A 19,406-nucleotide genomic window follows, 5' to 3' on the forward strand; every position below is an offset into this window, starting at 1 on the left:
CAATTGGACATCCATCCAAGGGACGACACCCATTGATACCTTATCCTGTCTGCGAAACACCAGGATGACAGTTTATATTTGTTGAAATTCAAACTGAGACAAGATGGCTCAGATGCAAATGTACATGTCTCGAAGATATTCTACAACCCTCTGATTGACATTCCAAAGTCTCTTAGAGATACCTGATGCACAACTTTCCATTAATAAAATCATCTTTTTGCTGTTTCTTCCCCTCTCCATGACCTCACTCATTGATAAATTAATTTCCATATCTTGATTTTTGAGTGTTTCCACATACCGTATCTTTTCGGGTAAGATAAAGGTGCTGACGTGTGCAAAAAAAAAACAAAAAAAAAATCGATGTAACGCTTCGATCTGAATTCAGTGAAAATGTCTACTTGCATGTAAACTTAACAAAGAATGTTGAACAAGCAATAACGGTTTCTTTCCTTCCTTTGTAGCCTACAGATTAGGGCAATGCTAATAACCTTCAGTTGGTCATGCAGTGATTGCAAGTTCAAATCCCAATCAAACACTTTCGTGGAATGGTAAAAGCGGTCAGAGGCCGATAGAAAACCTAACGGCACCCAAAGGAACCATCCATGAGACACCAATTTCCCGTGTCCGTGCACCTGAGCACATACTTACATAGTTGTCATTGCGTCCATCACAAGGTTGTCCTGGAACACGACTCGGGAGATCAAACCCTCCGAAACTGCTCGTCCTCTGCATGAAATGATGAAGGCAACATGAATGAGGTCAGTGCAAAGACCTCTACTTGAGATATTTTTTATTGATCATTGTCCCTTACCATCCAATCAAAGTGCACGCGCGCGCACACACACACACACACACACACACACACACACACACACACACACACACACACACACACACACACACACACACACACACACACACACACACACACACACACACACACACACACACACCGTTCTTATTATGATTATTTGAAAATTAAACAAAGGCATGATATTTGTAAAGTGTAAAAACTGTAACAGCAGACATTACCAAGACATAGACAGAAAGACACGTGAACAGACTTTAAAAAACGTTTGGTCGATTCATTCCATGAGGCATCCAATGGCAACAGTGACAGGAAAAAAACGGGAAGGAACAGAGCAAGTGAAAACTGGTAAATGGAATAAGAAATCGAAAATAAAAAGAACGAGAAGGAGTGCACAATGGGGAGAGAAAATACAGTAAAAGTAGGAAAAAAACAACACAAAAAAGTAGTGGTAGTATGTAGTAAATTAACGGAAACATAGTAAACTAGAAGGGCACTCGGTGGAACACATACCTCCGCCACGCAATGCTTGATCCATGAGAACATATTGGGCCCATTACATTTTTTAAATATGCTCCACATATTTATTATACAGTGCAATATCGTTTTTGGGGTTCTCTCTCAATGGTGCAAAATCACTTTAGAAATTAAATAATTCTCGTATCCAGATTCGGATTCCTATCTTCACCAAAATCGAATCAATTTGTCCTTGCCACACATCCAACCTGTCCACCAAGTTTCATCTGAATCCGTCCGACAACTTTTTGAGATATCAGGCTATACTCGTATATTTGTTTAGCACTATCTCTCAATAGTGAAGAATCACATAAAAAAATTATCACATCCGAATCTGGATTCGGATCTTCACCAAAATTGAATCAATTCTTCCTTGTTTACACACCCAACATGTCCACCAAGTTTCATCCGAATCCGTCCACAACTTTTTTGAGATATCGTGCTACATATCGGTTCAGCCCTATCTCTCAATGGTGAAGAATCACTTCAAAAATTCCAGTAGTCAGATCCGGATCTGGTTCTTCACCAACATCTGATCAGCTCGTCCATGTCACACACCCAACCTGTCCAAAAAATTTCATTCGGATCCATCCATAACTTTTTGAGATATTCTGTACACAAACAAAGAGACAAACAAACAGACAGAAAAGGGTGAAAACATAATCTGGTTCACCTTCGGTGGCGGAGGTAACCAGAACGGCACTCAATAGATGACATACCTCCACCAAGATAAACATATTGTTACAGCTGTGGAAATTCGCAGACCACCATTAAGGATCTTAGATCAGTTATGATGATAAGTATATGTGTAGTTAGATTTCCCCACCGTTGTTTAAAGGGTATTTCCGTGTTCACAGGGCTGCGATCCTTTGAGTTAGCCGTTTTTCTTTTGCTGTCGTTATTTTGGACCAATCATCCCCCAACAACCAAATCGTCACCACGAACGCCCCCAAACAACTACACCAAACCACCACCACCTTCGCCCCCTTCACCTCCACAACCCCACCCTGCAAACATCGCCTCACCCCCACTCTCAAACGACGCCCGCCAACAACCAAATCGCCACCACCAACACCCTTCCCAAACCACCACAGCAAACTCCCACCACCTTCGCCTTTCTACCGAACGTCGTGCCATGGGTTGTGAATGGGATCCTTTCGAAGAAGAAATCGGATCAGGAATGATTCACGCCCACTTTTCATCCATCCAATAGCTGAGCATCAGGTGGTGTAGCCCCGCCTCCAAACCCGCTGTGATCCACAAATTTACATATGCACTCCTCCCCCGGCCTATATAAGTGCGAGCAGAACGCAGCTCGAGGCAGTCTGGAGGGGTCGGAGAACAGGACGGAGCTCGAAGAGGCAGACAGCAGCAGTGTCGGTGGAGCAGTGTCGGTGGGGCAGAGTCGGGAGATGGAGCTCGAAGCAGACGGGGAGAGGCCGAGGAGGGGTGGGAGAGTGAGGAGGGGTGGGAGAGAGAGGAGGGGTGGGAGAGAAAGGAGGGGTGGGAGAGAAAGGAGGGGTGGGAGGGCGAGGAGGGGTGGGAGAGCGAGGAGGGGTGGGAGAGCGAGGAGGGGTGGGAGAGCGAGGAGGGGTGGGAGAGCGAGGAGGGGTGGAGGAGCGAGAAGGGGTTTGGGAAGCGAAGACAGTGTGAGGTGAGAGGAAGGGAAGGGAGATGTGCAGTGGAGCATTAATTATGATTCATACTGTCTCATCTAAATGCTTCAATATAGAATAACAGTAAAGATGGAAACAAAATAATGTCTGAAATCCATTTTCTTCCAATCGTACGAAAATACTGCCCAGAGACAAACATCGCCTGGATATGTCCAGGGATAAACACAGTCTAGAGACAAACACCGCCCAGAGAAGTCCAGATACAAACTGCCATCCAGACATAAACACTGCCCAGACACGTTTGGAGACAAACATCACCTGGACATGTTTGGAGACAAACACCACCTCGACGTGTCTGGGGACAAACACTCATCCAGACACGGCTGGAGATAAACTCGTGTCTGTACACGTCCGGAGATGAACTCCCGTCCAGACAGAAACATCATTCGGACACGTCCGGAGACAAACTCCCGTCCAGACATAAACACCGCCAGGACACGTCAGTAGATAAATACCTTCCAGACGTGTCTGGAGGCAAACCCTGCCCGGAGACATCCAGAGACAAACACTGCCAGGAGTTAACCACCATCCAGACACGTATGGAGATAACCACTGTCCAGACATAACCACCGTCCAGATACATCCAGAGAGAGAGAGAGGGGGGGTAGAGTGAGGGAGGTGTTGGAGGAGGGTGCTGCACTGTATTAGAAAGTGGCAGAGCAAGGATGGGAGAGAGAGAGAGGGAGAGAGGGAGAGATGGGGGTGGGGTAGGGGTGTTAGCAGAGAGAATATGTTATGCTTTATGAATAACAGACACTCACAAACACAATATATATATATATATATATATATATATATATATATATATATATATATATATATATAGATATATATATATATATATATATATATATATATATATATATATATATATATATATATATATATAGATATATATATATACAGATGTTTGGTACAACAGAACTTCAATATGGATACAAACAAAAATGACATAATAGTGACCGAAGCTTTTCGTGCTGCACTCTTCAGGGTAAGATCGCAGCAAGTGAAGGAGGAAGTGAAGGCACATGCTTATATACGCAAGTCTCTATAATGTACACTGATTTGTTCAACCGTCACGGTTAATCCGAACACCCATTGGTCGGCTCATCATTTTCACCTCTAGTTCCCATTGGCTGGAGCAGAGTTCATCAATGATTGACGTTTGCAACCGCATCCTGGAAAGAGGAGGGATGGGTTTCCCCTTAGGTCCATTCACCATTTGTTACCGTACTTCCCTTGATCTTTAGATGCTGAAAGAGACACAGAGACCTTACAAATTCCTTGTGACGAAATATTGGATCGGTGGTAAGGATGAAGGTTGCTTCCAACATACGTAAATGAAACGAGCTCTGATCTCGGCTCAATATCCTGAACATATCTGCATTGTACTGGTCTTGGACGGCATGTGACAATTTCCAGGCATGGCTCAACACTCTCCATCCAGCACTGAAGTTTACCACGGAGCTGGAATCGTCAAACACGTCACCATTTTTGGATGTGTTGGTCGATTGATCCAACCTTGGTTTCACAACATCCGTCTACCGGAAGCCGACTTTCACAGGGCAGTATACTCGGTGGGACTCCTGCAGCTCCACGAGAAACAAAGTTGCCTTGATCAATATCCTGGTTAATAGAGCACAGAGGATTTGTTCACCTTGTAATCTTCCTGCTGAAATTGACAAAATCATGAATATACTCGGTGAGAATGGTTATCCTGATCATATAGTTAAGAGATACGTGCACAAGTTTCTAAACACGACAAAAGATCGGAGGATTGGTCCGGACAAATGTCCAGTCTATATCAGGATGCCCTGGAAAGGGTAATCATCGTGAAGGTTTGAAGTACAAATCAAACATATTGTATCCAACACGTTTCTGGCTGTGCAACCCCGAGTAATTTTTACCTCTCGCCGCTTGCCGACGTCAGTCAACAAGGATGTGCTACCCACCTCACAAACCAGAAATGTTATTTATGAGTTTAAGTGCCGATGTGAAGCTCGGTACGTGGGCCGCACAACACGAAGATTGGCTGATCGGATCAAACAACACGTCCCCTTGGCAATTCGAAGAAAGATTGTGAGGGTGAGAACACAACCAGTGCGAGCATGGAGAAATATCCAGCAACCACCGGCCACTGTATCTGCTTCATCTGCCATTGCACAGCACCTGGTTGCCAACCATATCTGTGCAGACCAGTACAATGTAGATTTGTTCAGGATATTGGGCCGAGGTCGGAGCTCATTTCATTTACGTATGTTGGAAGCAACCTTCATCCTTACCACCGATCCAATATTTCGTCACAAGGAATTTGTAAGGTCTCTGTGTCTCTTTCAGCATCGAAAGATCAAGGGAAGTACAATAACAAATGGTGAATGGACCTAAGGGGAAAACCATCCCGCCTCTATCCAGGAAGCAGTTGCAAACGTCAATCATCGATGAACTCTGCTCCAGCCAATGGGAGCTCGAGGTGAAGATGAAGAGCCGACCAATGGGCGTTTGGATTAATTGTGACGTCATTACGGTTCAACCAATCAGTGCCTACTTTATGGAGACTTGCGTATATAAGCATGTGCCTTCACTTCCTCCTTCACTTGCTGTGATCTTACCCTGAAGAGTGCAGCACGAAAAGCTTCGGTCACCATGTCATGATTGTTTGTACCCATATGTACTGTGTGTGTGTGTGTATATATATATATATATATATATATATATATATATATATATATATATATATATATATATATATATATATATATATATATATATATATATATATATATATATATATATATATATATATGTGCTTGGCCGATATCTGCAACTTTTTGGGAATCAGCAGACTCGAGTCAGGGTGGTTACCGACTGCACTATGTACTGTATACAGCCCAAAACCCTTGAGGAGCTTTCACTGAAAAACAACGTTACATTTACGTATATCGATGTTTCAAGGCGATGTGCACAGACATTAATCTTTATAAACAGCTGCATGTGATGGGTGGAGACAAATTTACTCAGTGATTTAGAGAACACGTTAATATGGCAAATGGCTGGGAAATTGGGTGTTATCAAATATATTTTGCTTCGAAACTCACAAAGAGAAACATCTTCCCTTTGTAAAGCAAATCCGATAACCAAATGCTCTAGAAACAGTCATGAGGACAAAGGAAAACCTGAAAAACCTCCAAAAGATACGGAATGAAACTTTGCCACTATGGTGCCAGTAACAGGAATGGCATACTCACACACCAGCAGAGAGTCCCTACAGATCCAAATCTACCCACCCATATGTACCACGTCCATGTGTGCTGTATATGTACCTCAACTTTATAGTAACTGTGGACTGACTGTACTGCTATCGACTGGAGGGCACTCACTAAATGGCTTAAGCACTCAAGCAAGCACTCTAATGGAACGTCTGGCTTGGCAAGTGATTACCAATTAATTAATTTCCTTCGATAAAACTATGCACCTGGAAATGCCAAAGCAATGTCCAAATTGGACAAATGAACACGTTTTTAGTGTCAGATCTGATGCTGAGTTCAAATCTTGAGCTTAAATTTTGTAATCCTGCTTGGTTGAAGAGATTCTCAAGGTTATATGGGTGGAAATAAAATAAAGCCACGAACGCTGGCATCTCCAGACGTTTATAAGTATTGAAATGTACCCAGCGATTCGTAGCTATGATGAACAGGCATTCGATAATACGTGAGGAAAGTGAAAAAAGACTCGCATGAAGAAATTGTTGTGGCCTGTTCCAAGTCAAAGCATAGTTGAGCAGGCTAAAAAAACATGGTGCCATCAGACCCCAGTGAGGTAACCCAGGAAACACTTTAAGACCCCATATAGAGTGAGGTGGCCGAGGATCGCCTGATAAAGGACATAATTAAATAAAACCATTAATTATCTTCAAAAGGAGTGTTTTAATTAACCCAAACACCCAATTTTCACTCATGCACTTCCCTGGAGTTCCTTTGGTGTGCATGCAAAGTTTCAAGCTACTATGTTTCATGTTTTTGGAGTTATGGAACACACACACACACACACTTATTAGAATAGATGGGTATCCGACGCTAAAATGAGGTAACCTGGACACTCTTTAATGACGAGAGCCTTGTTTATATCAGGTCAGGTCAGGTATGGGAGCATGCGCCGGAGCAGCGCGTCGCTGCATCCACTTTATGCTGGTAATCCAGGGGCCTCCGTCTGGCCATCGCCAAGGCAGATGCCTGGCCCATCCCCATCTCATTGAGATGCTGATCAACCTGCTGCAACCACGAGGCATATGATCGGCCCATTGGCCTCCTCCACTCACGAGACTCCCTCGCTGAGAGCATCTGGTGAGCAGGATCAGCGTCACAAAAACGAGCCACATGTCCATACAGCCACAGCTGACGCTCACAGACTATGTAGGTAACAAATCTCATTTGAGTCTATCTCAGCAACCGCTCATTCGACACAAAGTCTGATCAGCGATAGCCAAGGATTCTCCGAAGAGACCTGGCACCAAAGGAATTAAGTCTACATCTCAGATCTCTGGTCAGAGTCCAAGTCTCACATCCATAGAGCAAGACTGGAAGCACAAAGGACTTGAAGACTCGGACTTTTGTCCACCTGCACAGGTACTGACAGCGCCACACCCCATGATCCAGCGAATCCATGACTCTACTGGCCCGGCCCAGACGTCTCTTGACCTCTGACTCACAGTCTGCAGAGACGTAAATGTCACTGCCAAGGTAGGTGAATCCCTCCCTGACCTCAACATCCTCGCCACAAACAGGAACAGACAAGATCCGAGATGTTATTGAAAGTCTGGATCTTAGTTTTGATGCAGGAACAGAGGCGGCATTTGGGGTGTGCAACCTATGCAACTGCATGGGGTCCCCAGACAACAAGGGGCCCCTGAGAGTGGGGTCTCACTTTGCCGACAAAACATATCACCTTGCAAGTGGTGATAAACAACGCAAAGAGAATGCTTCATCACTTCATTTCAAGGAAATAAAGCACCGTTATGTCATGAATCGATCTCTCTGTGACCTCAACATCCTCTCCACAAACAGGAACAGACAAGGTAGCAGCATCCAAGATGTCATTGAAAGCCTGGATCTTCGTTTTGACTCAGGAAATCAGTAATACCAGCGGCTCCGATTCCTCATTCACCGCCTGGAAGGCTGCCATAAGGATATCCAGCATCTCCACAAGATGACTGCAACATCTGGGAAATCAAGGTCAGAGATCTTGACGTTCCCAAATGACACACGGCAGCTTGATCACTCCGACATCCTCCCCAGAATCCAGTCCATACAAGCGCTGAAAAGTGAGGCAGCCAATACACACCCCTGATGGACTCCAGCAACAACTGGAAATAAGTCGGAGATGGAACTACCACACCTCACAGCACTGTCAGTTCCAGAGTATAGTTCAGAAATCAGATTGATCAGTTTTGGTAACACCCCCATGAAGACCAAGAACCTTCGAGAGAGCATCCAGATTCACTGAATCAAATGCTTTGTGGAGATCAACATAGGCTGCGAGCATCTCCTGATGAAACTCTCACCTGCGTTTGGTAAGGACCCGAGTAAGGACATGGTCGAACGTTGACCTCTTTTGTATAATGCCCGACTGCTCTGGGCGCTGGTGCTCAAGCAGATGCTGGCGAACCCTATCAAGAATTATCCGAGCAAAGACCTTGCCCAGAACTGAGAGCAGCGTCACCCCTTGGTAGTTGTTGCAGTCCTGGCGATCACCCTTCCCTTTCCAGAGAGGGACAACAAGGCCCCTCTTCCAGTCAGTTGGGATGATGCTTGTGCTCCAAACAGAGCACAGAACAGCATGCAATGACACGAGTACAGGATTTCCACCAGTCTTGAGAAGTTCAGCATGGATGCCACAGATCCCTTGAGCTTTACCCCCTTTCAGTTGGTCAGGTCAGGTCAGATCAGATTTGTGACTTGCTATGGGTATCGTGTAAAGCCCATACTAACCTATGCATGGTTGAGTGGCGGCAACTAAATTGGCTCCCTCCACAAGGTATGGAGATATGGAGACCCCGCAGGATTAAATACAAAACCTACCAAAGGGCGGAGGAGTTCCTTGTAAGCCAATGGCCATCCATTTCTGGTGCCAACTGCATCTGCGGACATCCTCCTGCAGTTGGTTACCATCCCGAGGAGGTTGGTGGCAGGAATTGCACTCGGGCCACCGCAAAACACCTCACTCCACAAAAGACACTGCAGTGTGTGTTGGGGTGGTGCTGAGGTGTTGTCCATCAAACGGCTGTCTCCTTGGGTTAACCTGAGGCGGTCCCTTTGGGTGGGTGCTTAGACTGTCCTATCCCTAAGAGATGGGGATTTGCCAGGCATCTGCCTTGGGGATGGCCAGATAGAGGCCCCTGGTGTACCAGCGGAAAGTGGACGCAGAAACGTGCTGTGGCACATGCTCAGATTCTATGTATGTACCACAGCCTGGGTTTCCACAAATGAAAGCGGTTCACAGTTGATTGGAGTGTAAGCAATCGGGAGAGTAACACCCCTGACATCCAACTCAACAGTTGGTGGGTCAGCCTGGTACAGCCGGTCAAGGGAACTGGCCCAGCGTGCCTTCACAGCATTCAGACTCCTCGGTCAATAGCTCACCACCCTCCGCTCTAACTGCAGTACGCCGAGGGACAGGCTTCGAGGAACACAATGCATGTATTCCACTGTAAGCAGGAAGAGATTCACCTGGGGACAGGTGATGTAGTTGTTGGTTGCATAATTTCCTGGAAGCGTGGCTGTGCCGCTGAATCAGTGCCCATTACCAGTAAGCTGGTACTCATTTTGCCGATCTTGGAAGGATGACAGGCTGAGTCTACCCACCTGGCATGGCATGACAGGGACTCAAACTCAAGACCCTAAGATCTTCAACCAGCCATGTTAACCATTCAGTCAACACCAGGCTTAGTCGGAGTGTGATATAGCATCTGAAAATAATGCACAATATTATGACCTTGCACTGCCCGTCATGGATTCACTAGTTACGTGATGTTGGTCATTACGGAATGAGAGAGCAAAGACAAAGGGAAGATGAATAAGGTAGAGACACATCATGACGTTGCAAAACAGTCGTGAGATACGGAAGAAAAACGCATCTGAAAAATGGATGAAATCAACATGACTGATTGAGGTCTGATAATAACCGCAATGGGAAGCAAGGAGAGGCTGACGTTTCCGGCATTAACCCTGCGTCGTTCGTCCTTTTTGCTCTGACCTTTCTTGAAACTCAGCATTTAATTTACACTCAAACTTTGTATGTATACAGCACGGCCAAACAACCATAGCTCAGGCTTTGATGGGTCTTCTGACCTCCTCCTGCATCAAAGCTCTTTGTAATTAAATTCTAAGTTTTTATCACAACTTAAAAGAAGTAATAATTATTTTTCACACGACACCGCACACATTTGTTGCAAATACTCATTAAACTGGAAGCAATCTTTCACGACGTGTCAATATCATGAGTAGATGATCAATAGCGAAACAAGAAACCATTTTATTACATCGATGATGAATGAATTAACAACAAAAAAAAGGTCAATCATTATGAGCTTTCGGGGTAGCAGCACCGGAAACTGCGTTCGAGAAAGAAAATGCAAGATGTTTTAAAATTGAATTTTAAAAAAAAGAACAGGAGTCTGCATAAAGTGAGACAATTGCCTTTGTATTGAGAGACGGGCCACCATTTTTCTTATAACGCATTTGCTGCCACTGTGATTTAGTATTCATACAACATACATGGACATTATGATGTGCTTTCCAAAGGTTCTGAAACCCACTGGGGATGATGAACTCTCAAACGAGGTTTAGGTTAGGGGATTAAAATCTCTTCCAAAAGAGGAAGGTTTCTGTAGGCAAGAAGCTTCAGTCGCCGCCACCGTTTCTTTTGCCGTTGGAATCTCTCATCCATGCACCAGTGGGAAGACATTTTCCGACGGCCAAACCAACAGGGGGAACCTCCAAATACAATGGATCACATCACCAGATACCCATCCAGAATGACTGCTCTAAGTTATTTATGAGGTTGTTACATTGAACAGGCAAAACCCTAGCGGCCTATTTTTATTCAACACTGGAAGAGATGAAGGATGAAGGACAAAGACGAATGTACCCACAGCACAGAGAGACACTCACGCTTTTGCGCTGCAGTTTCCAGAGCAGGCCACGGTGTTCCCTATGATCTACTGACCAGATGGGACATCCGTGCAAGGCCTCCGGACCCCCTGGGATTATAGCCGTACCTCGCCAGCTTCCAGGCATTCCAGGCCTTGTCCCTTGGTAAGATGGACCGGGTGAAGTACGGTGGTCGAGGGAACCCGTGCAGTGATGCTGTTTGAAGAGAGAGAAATAGACATTTAAGAAAGAAATGGAATGTTCAATGGCATTAAATACAAAGGGTTTGAAATCCACCATATGCTTAAATCAAAGAAATTATAAATTTACTGTCGAAAGCATCACCAACATGAAGCCAATTTCCCCACATCTTCAACCACCACCCTTCCCACTTGCGCCCACACCTTGTAAGGTGTAAAGACAGGGGATAATAATGCAGACTGGGAGAGGAAATGAATTCAAACCTGATTCTATTACTTACAGGTTGCACAACTAAACTGCATGCCTGATGTTGGCTTCATGGTTAGGGTGGTGGACTTGGGATCCTAGGATCCTGAGTTCAAATCCCACTCAGCTGTTGAATTCATACCAGGTGGGGTTGACTCTGCCCGTCATCCTTCTAAAGTCGGCAAAATGAGTACCAGCTTGCTGGGTGATCGAGCCATTCGAGTATCCTGCGTTGGAGTGGCGACCCGTCCAGGATTGTGTCCAATAGCCAAGCAGACTGCTTCGGCAGTACCGATGCTCTATACAGAGTATGGTCCCAATGGATTTGGATTTTTGGATTTGGACACCCACCCCTCTGTGTCAGTACACTCCCCCACCTCTCCTACAAGACAGCGTCCTTCCCAACCCACCCTTTCTACGTGTCCCCCTCTTCAGCATCCCTCCACTTTATGTCCCCTCTTTCTGCACCCCACCCACACCTCACCCTCTCAAAGTTTCCCCCTCACCAACCCCCAGATTTCTCCCAACAACAAATCCTCCCTTCTGGACTCGTTTGATTAAAAACTTCTCTGAAAATGTCTCTTGCTCTTCCTTTGCTCCAATTGGTTCATCTGATCATATTCTTGTGAGAGTAAACATCTCCCTGGCTATTCTCAGAGAGGTGCCTCTGTGCCTCTGTGCCTCTGTGTCTGGCAGTTCACTCAGGCAGATTGGCAGGGATTACAAGCAGCCCTCTCAGTTCAGGACTGGTCTCCCATATCTACTGCCACCGATGTTAACTCAGTCTGGGAATTCTTCCACAGAAACCTGCTCTCTCTCTCTCGTGCACAGATTCATCCCATCTCATCTTCAATTATCCTACTCTTCTTCCCACCCATGATACTCCAAATCCTGTGGTGAGGCAATTACTCTGAAACAACTTGTCATCTCTTCCTGGAAAGCAAAGCCAACCAAAGGTCATCTCAGCTCATTCCAAAAGCCTGCACCAAGTGTATATTATCTACTGTCAGGAGAGCCAGAAAACAACAAATGTCCAACCTTATCTCCCTCCTCTAAAACCTGGTGGCGCCTTGTTACCTCCACCACCGAAGGTGGATGGCGGTTGTTTTCAGCCCTGTCTGTCTGTTTATTTGTTTGTTACTTGGTGAAACGTTTTTTTCGCCAAGCGTGTTGGTCTGTAGAATTTGTCTTTCTGTCTGTTTGTCGCTTGGTCTGTTTGGCACACGATTTTTGGTCACAGTTCTGAAATTTTTTGTGTATGTAGGTGACCGGCCAAGGACAGAAACGCTTAATTTTGGTGAAGATCCGAATCCGGGAACTGAGAATTTTTAAATTGATTCTTTACCATTGAGAGATAGGGTCAAAAACGATATATATCACAATATCTCAAAAGGTTATGGATGGATTCTGATGAACCTTGGTGGGCAGGTTGGGTATGCAACAGGAAACAATTCATTCGATTTTGGCGAAGATCCGTATCAAGATCCGTATCCGAGAATTTTTAAAGTGATTTTTCACCACTGAGTGATGGGGAGGAGGAGGAGGAGGAGGACATTGGGACCATACTCTCTTCAGAGTGTTGGTGCTGCTTAAGCAGTCTCCTTGGCTTTTGGGCACAATCCTGGACGGGTCGCCATTCGGACACAGGATACCAGCAAGCTGGCACTCATTTTGCCGACCTCGGAAGGATGACGGGTCGAGTTAACCCCACCTGGTATTAATTCAACAGCTAAGCGGGATTTGAACTCAGGACACTTGGATCCAAAGCCTGCCACCCTAACCATTTAGCCAACACCAGGCATAAACACATCACCAGAGTGATGGGGCTAAAACGATATGTAGCACGATATCTCAAAAACTTCTGGATGGATTCAGCCAAAACCTGGTGGATGAGTTGGTTCAGTGACAAGAACAAGCTGATTAAATTTTAGTTCAGGTCCGAACCCAGATCCGGCCTATCAGTGGGATAGAAAACGTAAACTAATCAGCCTGGCAGAGGTACGCTCTCTCCAGAGTGCATTTCTAGTTAAGTCTGTCTCTGATGTATGCTTCCCCTCCATCCCTTCCCCAACTTCAAATGGCAGCACTAGAAGATCTACTTCCCTGAAACAGACAAGTGCTACTTGATAATATGTGAATCCGAAACAGTTGTTGAGGTCCTTTTTTCTGACCAGGAAGAAGCTGATACCTAAATATCCCTTCACGTCAAGCATGTTGTCACAGCTAGTCCAGGTCATGTCAGTGGATCTTCATCATCTGCAGACACCGATATTCCAATGACTCGACTGGCACCTTTTCCTGAGGCTAAACATGGCATATATCTGGAAACTGGTCATGGAAACAACAGAAAGATATTTAATATTGTCAGCTGTGACCAGTCTTTTCCTGTCAAGAAGGCTTTGCTAGGATCGCATGCCTTCACAGGCAATGATTGTGGGTCTGCTTTTTTGTGAAAGGAAAAGAAGAACCGTTTCACGCTCCTGCAAAAGGATCCAAGGAACACTGATGCGTCTGTTGAGCTTGGATCAGATTGGAAAGTTGTCGATGGAGCAATGGATGTGTTGGAGGAATACTGTACGTACTTGGGCTTAAGACCAAATTGCATGGCTCATTTGTTTCTTGGCTGCAAACTTGCATCAGTCCATCCTGCCACATCGAGGCTAACCTGCCGGCCCAAAGCATGTGGAAAGCTTTGTCCAAAAGATACACAAGCATCTTGACCCAGTAGCCAAAGTGCATGGTTTAACAAGCATACATGCTATTTCTCTGTTGAGAAACAAAAGCGTACAAAGAAAATCCATAGATTACAACAAAGGTAAGCACATGCACTTCAGCCTGAAGGCAAAACACACACACTCATGCAAAGCTTGTCAAATTAATGCACATGTATCACAGCCTGAGGGCCATATGCATTGTCATACAACAAACACATCGTTATCATGTAAAATTTCACCCAAAAACAAAATGCTTGATCATGCAATTAACAATGGCCATTTCTGCCTTATTGATGTCATCAGAATGACACAAAGATAGGCTTGAGGCCTTTGGCGAGGCCTGTATACCATTTGACTTCACATTGCACGAGTGGGTATTTTTAGAATGTTGAATTTGTACACTACCAACATGACATCAGTGGTGAATGTAAATATGTAAAGTAAAACACAAACTCCGAAACAAACAATGAGATGCTTAAAAGGACATAAAATAGGACCGCCTGCCCTGAAGTTCACCTGGATCAGGAGCAACATTCACTCAAAATCCCCCCTTTAGACGCTCAATTTGTTAATGCCGTGAACAGATTTTGGTATATCAAGGGTGATGAAGCTTGTGGCCAAGTTTCATCAAAATCGTGCTTGTGCTTCAAGCAATAATGACTGGAGTGTTTACGGACGGACTGACTGACTGGCTGACTCACTCACTCACCTATGGACACTGCTTGATCGCATAAGCTCACCTGACTCAAGTCCAGGTGAGCTAAAAACATAAGCAAAGATGAAATCATTGAAACAGAGATGTGAATATGTACATGGAGGTATATATATATATATATATATATATATATATATATATATATATATATATATATATATATATATATATACACACTAGTGCATGCCGGTAGGTGCGTGGCCGTGTGTGCAAAAAAAACAAAATTGCAAACCGCGTGACAGAAACAACCACACAGGCCGTTCCTTCGTTCTCGTAAATGACGACTGGATTGGGGCATTGTGTTTATCTATAAATGCGCATAAGAAATCGTGCGTGCCTGTACGGAATGTTCACATGCATTCCACGAATTATCACTTGCATTGAAGTAACAACTGCTGTGATACTTCCGCACACAGTTATTTAAAATCCAAATTAAAATCAAGTTTACCTCCCTGTCTTTGCTTGCCGTGACATTCGCTGCCAGTGACCATTGTCACTCCTACGCCACAGTAATGAAGGCACCGATCGATCCCCATCATAACTGGCATGGCACGTGACGTCATCGTCGGCCGGCCGTGCACCGGCCTACGCGAAGTTAAGTCCTCACTGTCCGGAAGTTTGCATATCGCAGTTACGATTATTCGCAATTTAGTTTTAATGGCAAATTATTCAATTAGTGCCACCGTATTTTGCCTTTTCGCTACGTCATCGCAAGGAAAAACACAAAGAGAAGAGAAGAGAGAGAGAAAAAAAAACCTACGTACAAAATAAATAAAAACCCCCCCAAAAAACTTTCAAACAACCACACAGTCTGTTCCTTCGCTCTCGTAGACGACGACTGGATTGGGGCATTGTGTTTATCTATAAATGCAGATAAGAAATTATTAGAATAAACTAACTCATCACTATCCGGAAGTCCGTAAGTTGTAACCCGTAATGGGGAATGCAGCTGAGGTTCTCTTCCCCATCGGCCATGCCTACGCAGCAACGTGTCTTGTCATTGGTTGGTAAATAAATGGCCATAACTTGGGAAGCACTTGTCCCATTAATATCAAACCTTGAAAAGGCACATCCTCAGGTCCCCAGCAATATACCTGGCAAGTTTCAATTAGATCGGACCAGTAGTTGTCGAGAAACAGCGGTCACACACGCACAGCTGGAAATATATATATATATATATATATATATATATATATATATATATATATATATATATATATATATATATATATATATATCCATCCATCCTGGTGTTGGCGCAGTAGCTTGGGACCCAAAAAGTCCTGAGTTCAAGCCCCGTTGGGCCACTGAATATATATATATGTGTGCATATATATATATATATATATATATATATATATATAAAAATATATATATATGTATATATATATATATATATATATATATATATATATATATTGCATATGTGTGTGTATATGTATACATATATGTATGTATGTGTGTATATGTATATACCAAGTCGTATAAAACCAGGGGGTTGACTCAGCCTGTCATCCTTCCGAGGTCGGCAAAATGAGTACCAGTGTACTGGGCCGGTGTATAGCCCAGTTAAAATAGGTGTACCAGATCCCTGTGTCGTAAGAGGCGACCAGGGTTGCGTCAGGAAGGGCATCCGGTGTAAAACATGTGCCAAATCACTATGCGGATCATATGGATGATCCGCTGTGGCGACCCCTCACAGGAGCAGCCGAAAGAAGAAGAAGAAGAAGAAGAAGAAATATATATATATATACATATATATATATATATATATATATATATATATATATATATATATATATATATATATATATAGCATTGTCACTATCTCTATAGATCTATCTTTGTTCCTTAAGCATTGCCACATCTTTAAAGCTCCAAACTCCAAACTCGGGGTACAAATACAACCCTGCGTGGGGGGCGGGGGGGGGGGTAAATTATCTACGTACATGTTTACCATGTAGTGCCACTTGGTGGCCGAGGGTATTACAATTCCAATTTTCACCTGGGCAACGCTGAGGTTATAGCACTCTTTGCACGGTAAATTTGTTCTCCTTCCTTTACCTCCCTCCCCCCCCCCAAAAAGACGGAGGGGCCTGTCAAAGCCTGTCATCATGTGTGAGACATTTCTCGCGGGAAAAGACATCAGGATGAATGGGGGCAAAGGGTGGGGAGCGGGACGTGAGGTTGCGGATGTGGATTGGGGGGGGGGGCGTTGGGGTGAGGGTGAGAGGTTAAAGAATTCTATGCATGGGTAAATTTGTCTTCCCTTCCTTCTCCTTCTCACCCAAAAGTTTTGGCAAATACGACAACTAATTCATTAATTATTGTAATTAATTACTAATTGGTCCACCAACGAAGCGATGGGTAGGCTTTGCTCGTAGTGAGATAAACAGAGGCATGGACAACGATATAGTAATAGGGACAAAGATACAGTGAAATGATAAACACATAATACATATACACAGGTACACAGGAACATTGATATTGAATGATAAATGAGATGAGTTCCAGATCCTACCAGTGGGCTACAATTGGCATGGGACCGCCTGGGACCAGGGGGAAGCTTGATGAGTCCATAGTTGTCCGCAACGCTAGCAGCACGGCTTCTCGACCTGCCGGCCATAGCCCAGGGCCGCTCGCACCAATACGCTGAAATGATAAGCACACGTTACATTAATCAGGAAAACCACGGTTATGGGCCTCGAATGCCCTCCTTGCAGCTACATAAAAGTTATTAACCAGACACAGTGGCATAATGGTTAGAGCATCCACTTTGAGTCTGGGAAGTCAGTTGTTTGAATCCTGGCCGAGTCATACCAAAGACTTTAAAATAGTACGTGCTGCTTCCTTGCTTTACGTTCAGCATTTAAAAGGATAGAGCCCAGACAAACAACCATAGGTTGGAAACCATTGTGCAGGCGTTGATGGCCTGAAGAAAGACGCTAGTCACCGATTTGAAGCAATGGTGCACCAGTCAAGCTTCCCAGCTCACGTTGGATCTACCTGTTTTTCTGGCAAACATCAAACGTTTGGCGACCGATATGACGAGCTTCGCAAAATCCCAAATAGCCAATCTGCTTTCAGCACATTTTGCAAAATGCCAATCTCCTACTTAGCCCTTTTACGAAGTGAAAATCCTTCAAACTGTGGCCCCATGTCTGCCAAAAGCCTTTGCTCATCACAAGAGACCCGACATGTAAAGCAAGGTCAATGAAGCACCAATAAGCCTCAGCAATGTGTAGCAAACCCACTTAGAGCAGTGCTCAGCAGTAAGAGGGGGAGACATCGAAGAAAGCCGCCTGCACGAAGATAATTTAAATGAAATGGCAAGGAAAAATAAAGCCGAACTACTTCCATCTTTCCTAATAGTTTACAATTAGTGCAAAACTGAAAACTCACAAAAAAAAAAGACAACAACATTATTTGTTACGGTCAGAACACAATAGTGTTACTTAGATGTTAGCTACCGTCAATCGAGGACGTTAAACTGTTTCTCTTCGCCAATTGCTTTATCTGCTTGTTTTTAATAGAAAAAAAAAATGCTTCGCTTTGCACAATCAGTTCTAATCGTGCGAGCAGTCGTTATCTTCAGCATTTTGGGTATTTATGCGATGACGATCGGTAATTCCATTCATGTTTATCGTCGTCTTGATAGGGGGAAGTATTAAATGAAGAGTCGGTTTTCGAACGCATGCACTCCCAGGTATCGGAGAGAAATTCTTCAGTGTGACTTCGTGCCGCCACGGATATCTGATATATTGGCCTTGAACACGAAAGACGCCCCAGTTCATTGAAAAGTCACGGCACGCGCCCATGGCTGTAATGGCATCCTCGCTGGATCTCTACAGAAAACTCCTTCATTACTCACAGCAAACACAAAACTCTGCTCGGCTTGGTTGCACGGGTATGTCGACATAATCTCCAACTGCCTCTTTAATTCACTCGTACTGCCTTCCGTATACATTATTATATCGATTTTGAAATTCGAGATTCTGCTTTGCAGGTTCTAGGAAGATGCATCCACATATGTTATTAGCCCCTGGGGTTGATGTGCAGGCCAATGTTATTTATTCAACACTACAGCTCATGTTATCTGAAGTAGGCTTGGGGGGCAGAAGAGAGGGATGGTTCATATAAAGGAAGCGGATAAAATTGTTTGTTTTTTTTGATCATTATATTTACTTATCGAAAGAAAAATAAATTTGGCACATCATGGATGACTAGATCTGATCAAAAAGTTCCAGGACTTAATATTCTTATAAAACTAAAGGACAACACAGTGAATCAAACTTATCCCTTTCAAAGTAGTCTCCTCCCGATTGAACGCGTTGATTCCAGTGGGCCTGCCATTTTCTGAAGCATCTCCGCCACTCTTCTTTTTGG

At 44.2% G+C, this 19,406-nt stretch overlaps 1 protein-coding gene across 9 annotated transcripts in view; it reads right to left on the reverse strand.

Moving 5' to 3' along the window:
* Window positions 1-19,406, reverse strand: part of LOC147034304 (SAM and SH3 domain-containing protein 1-like) — a 137,544-nt gene that overhangs the window by 70,220 nt on the left and 47,918 nt on the right. For all 9 annotated transcript variants that reach the window (XR_015057886.1, XR_015057885.1, XM_085880291.1 and 6 more), the window contains 3 exons: window positions 17,542-17,672; window positions 11,166-11,360; window positions 649-726 (listed from right to left, as the gene is read on the reverse strand). Coding sequence is in view for 7 of the 9 variants with exons in the window: in XM_085880291.1 (XP_085736417.1) it covers window positions 649-726; window positions 11,166-11,360; window positions 17,542-17,672 (404 nt within the window). In the remaining 2 variants the exon portion in view is untranslated. The remainder of the gene's footprint in view (window positions 1-648; window positions 727-11,165; window positions 11,361-17,541; window positions 17,673-19,406) is intronic.

The sequence above is a fragment of the Eptatretus burgeri genome, chromosome 1 (assembly GCF_056783735.1).
Source record: "Eptatretus burgeri isolate ZD-2024b chromosome 1, Ebu_testis_v1, whole genome shotgun sequence".
NCBI lineage: Eukaryota > Metazoa > Chordata > Myxini > Myxiniformes > Myxinidae > Eptatretus > Eptatretus burgeri.